The following is a 1,922-nucleotide window of genomic DNA, read 5'->3' as shown; positions in this document are numbered from 1 at the left end:
GCACTGAGTGACTATAAAAAGATTGTGTAGATGGTGTGACGTGTGGAATCGTGTGTGCCTGTGCCTGTGCAGGATTTAATTTTTTTAAATAAGCCACTTTTGATTGTGTACCCTCCTCTCACTTCTGTGATTGATTTCACGAGGGTAATGGTGCGTAAAAGCGCTGGTGAGATCTGGGGGCGCCTCCTAGTCTGACGTCAGAGAGAGAGTTTAAAAAGGGGGAGACGGAGGAGAGCATACAAGCCGCTTTAGGAGTCGCGAGGTTCAGAGCCGTTGCTGCTGCCTGCGATCAGCTCCTAGAGTTTGACCAACCGCACTCTAGCTCGGCTTCTCCGGCGCCGCCGAGATGCTGTCCTGCCGTCTCCAGTGCGCGCTGGCCGCGCTCTCCATAGTTCTGGCTCTGGGCGGTGTCACCGGCGCGCCCTCAGATCCCCGACTCCGTCAGTTTCTGCAGAAATCCCTGGCTGCTGCCGCTGGGAAGCAGGTAAGGAAACTCCCTCGACGTCTTCTTTCCCCTCTCCAGAACCTCTCAACCTTCCCTAGCCTTGCCTCTGATCCCTTGGGTGAATTTAAGAGGTGCTCTCAAAGAGTGCCGGTGCTTTTCTGGGTCCTTTAGCTACCAAAGCTCCCAGGAAAACTTTCAAAGTCCAGAATCCCTTATTACCTCTTTGTTTCCCCTGATCAGCGCAGTAGGTCACTGTTCAGGTGAGTTCTTTAGCATTCAAGAAAATTCCAAGACCTTGGTAACTGAGCTCGAAGGGATGATGGCATCGATCCCCGGTGCTGACCGCGGGATGTGCTGACCCAGGTGCTGAAAGCACGGACCTCCGAAGCTGCTACTGTCCTGAGCACCACCTCCCTCCCATGCAGCGGGGTTGGGGGCTAACTGGCACTTTACAGCCAGAACACAATATGTTTACGATTGTGAAAGGTCTCGTTCTCCACAGCTGACTTAGTAAAAATGGTAAGAACAATTCTAGTTTGTAGCTCATGATATGGAAATTGAGTTAAACAAACTGTTGGCTCCTGTTGAAAAACTAACGATCTATTTCTTTCTATGTGTGTATTTTAAACCTACAGAAGCAGAAAACTTGCAGAAACATTTGAGTTTTTAAAGCTTCTTTGTGTACTTGGTGATTATAACAACAGCCCTTGTTTTTATATCCTTAACCAATTTTAAGTGTGAAAAAAAATTGCACAGCTGTGAACATTGGGGTTTGGGTGTGGTTAAATCTGTTTTTCAAGCCGGCTTTTCCATGTCTTCTTCTCCACCGTCCTCATTCTTATCCTCTCTCTCTCTCTCTCTTTCGCTCTTCCTTCCACCCCGTGCAGGAATTGGCCAAGTATTTCTTGGCAGAGCTGCTCTCTGAACCCAACCAGACAGAGAACGATGCCCTGGAGCCTGAAGATCTGTCCCAGGCTGCTGAACAGGATGAAATGAGGCTGGAGCTGCAGAGATCCGCTAACTCGAACCCGGCCATGGCGCCCCGAGAACGCAAAGCCGGCTGCAAGAATTTCTTCTGGAAGACTTTCACATCCTGTTAACTTTATTGATTATTGTTGTCCGTATAAGACCTGTGATTCCTCTCCTCCAAACCCTGTCTCTCCTCCCTAATCCCCCCAATCCTCAGTAAGACCCTTGCATTAGGAATTGAAGACTGTAAATACAAAATAAAATTATGGTGAAATTATGAAAAAAAGGATTTTCGTTTCTTATTGAGTTCAACCTTTGTGTTCAATACTATATGATTAACTTCATTTGTGATTTCAGTCAAGTTCTTTGAGACAGGCACTCCAAATCTCACAGACATACTGTTTAAAATTCCCTGTGGTAATAAAAGTTATGTTTTAAATGGTAACCCAGATAGTTTGGGTTATTATAAACATAAATAATCTCAATTAACTCTATGAATTCTAGTTTT

General features: G+C 46.2%; 1 protein-coding gene across 1 annotated transcript; it reads left to right on the top strand.

The window, feature by feature from the left end:
• The first annotated feature begins 231 nt into the window (after positions 1 to 231).
• SST (somatostatin) lies at positions 232 to 1,695 on the top strand. Its single transcript, XM_067737247.1, has 2 exons — positions 232 to 484; positions 1,333 to 1,695. Exons 1-2 carry the CDS (start codon positions 347 to 349, stop codon positions 1,543 to 1,545), a joined length of 351 nt encoding a protein of 116 aa, XP_067593348.1. The 5' UTR covers positions 232 to 346; the 3' UTR covers positions 1,546 to 1,695.
• Positions 1,696 to 1,922: the final 227 nt, after the last annotated feature.

Source organism: Pseudorca crassidens, chromosome 5 (assembly GCF_039906515.1).
Source record: "Pseudorca crassidens isolate mPseCra1 chromosome 5, mPseCra1.hap1, whole genome shotgun sequence".
Lineage (NCBI taxonomy): Eukaryota > Metazoa > Chordata > Mammalia > Artiodactyla > Delphinidae > Pseudorca > Pseudorca crassidens.
This window is presented reverse-complemented; position numbering and strand designations above follow the sequence as displayed.

Coding starts and splice junctions, on each gene's coding strand:
- SST (XM_067737247.1), top strand. CDS start 347: ATGCTGTCCTGCCGTCTCCAGTGCGCGCTGGCCGCGCTCTCCATAGTT. Junction 485..1,332: donor CTGCTGCCGCTGGGAAGCAG/GTAAGGAAACTC, acceptor CACCCCGTGCAG/GAATTGGCCAAGTATTTCTT.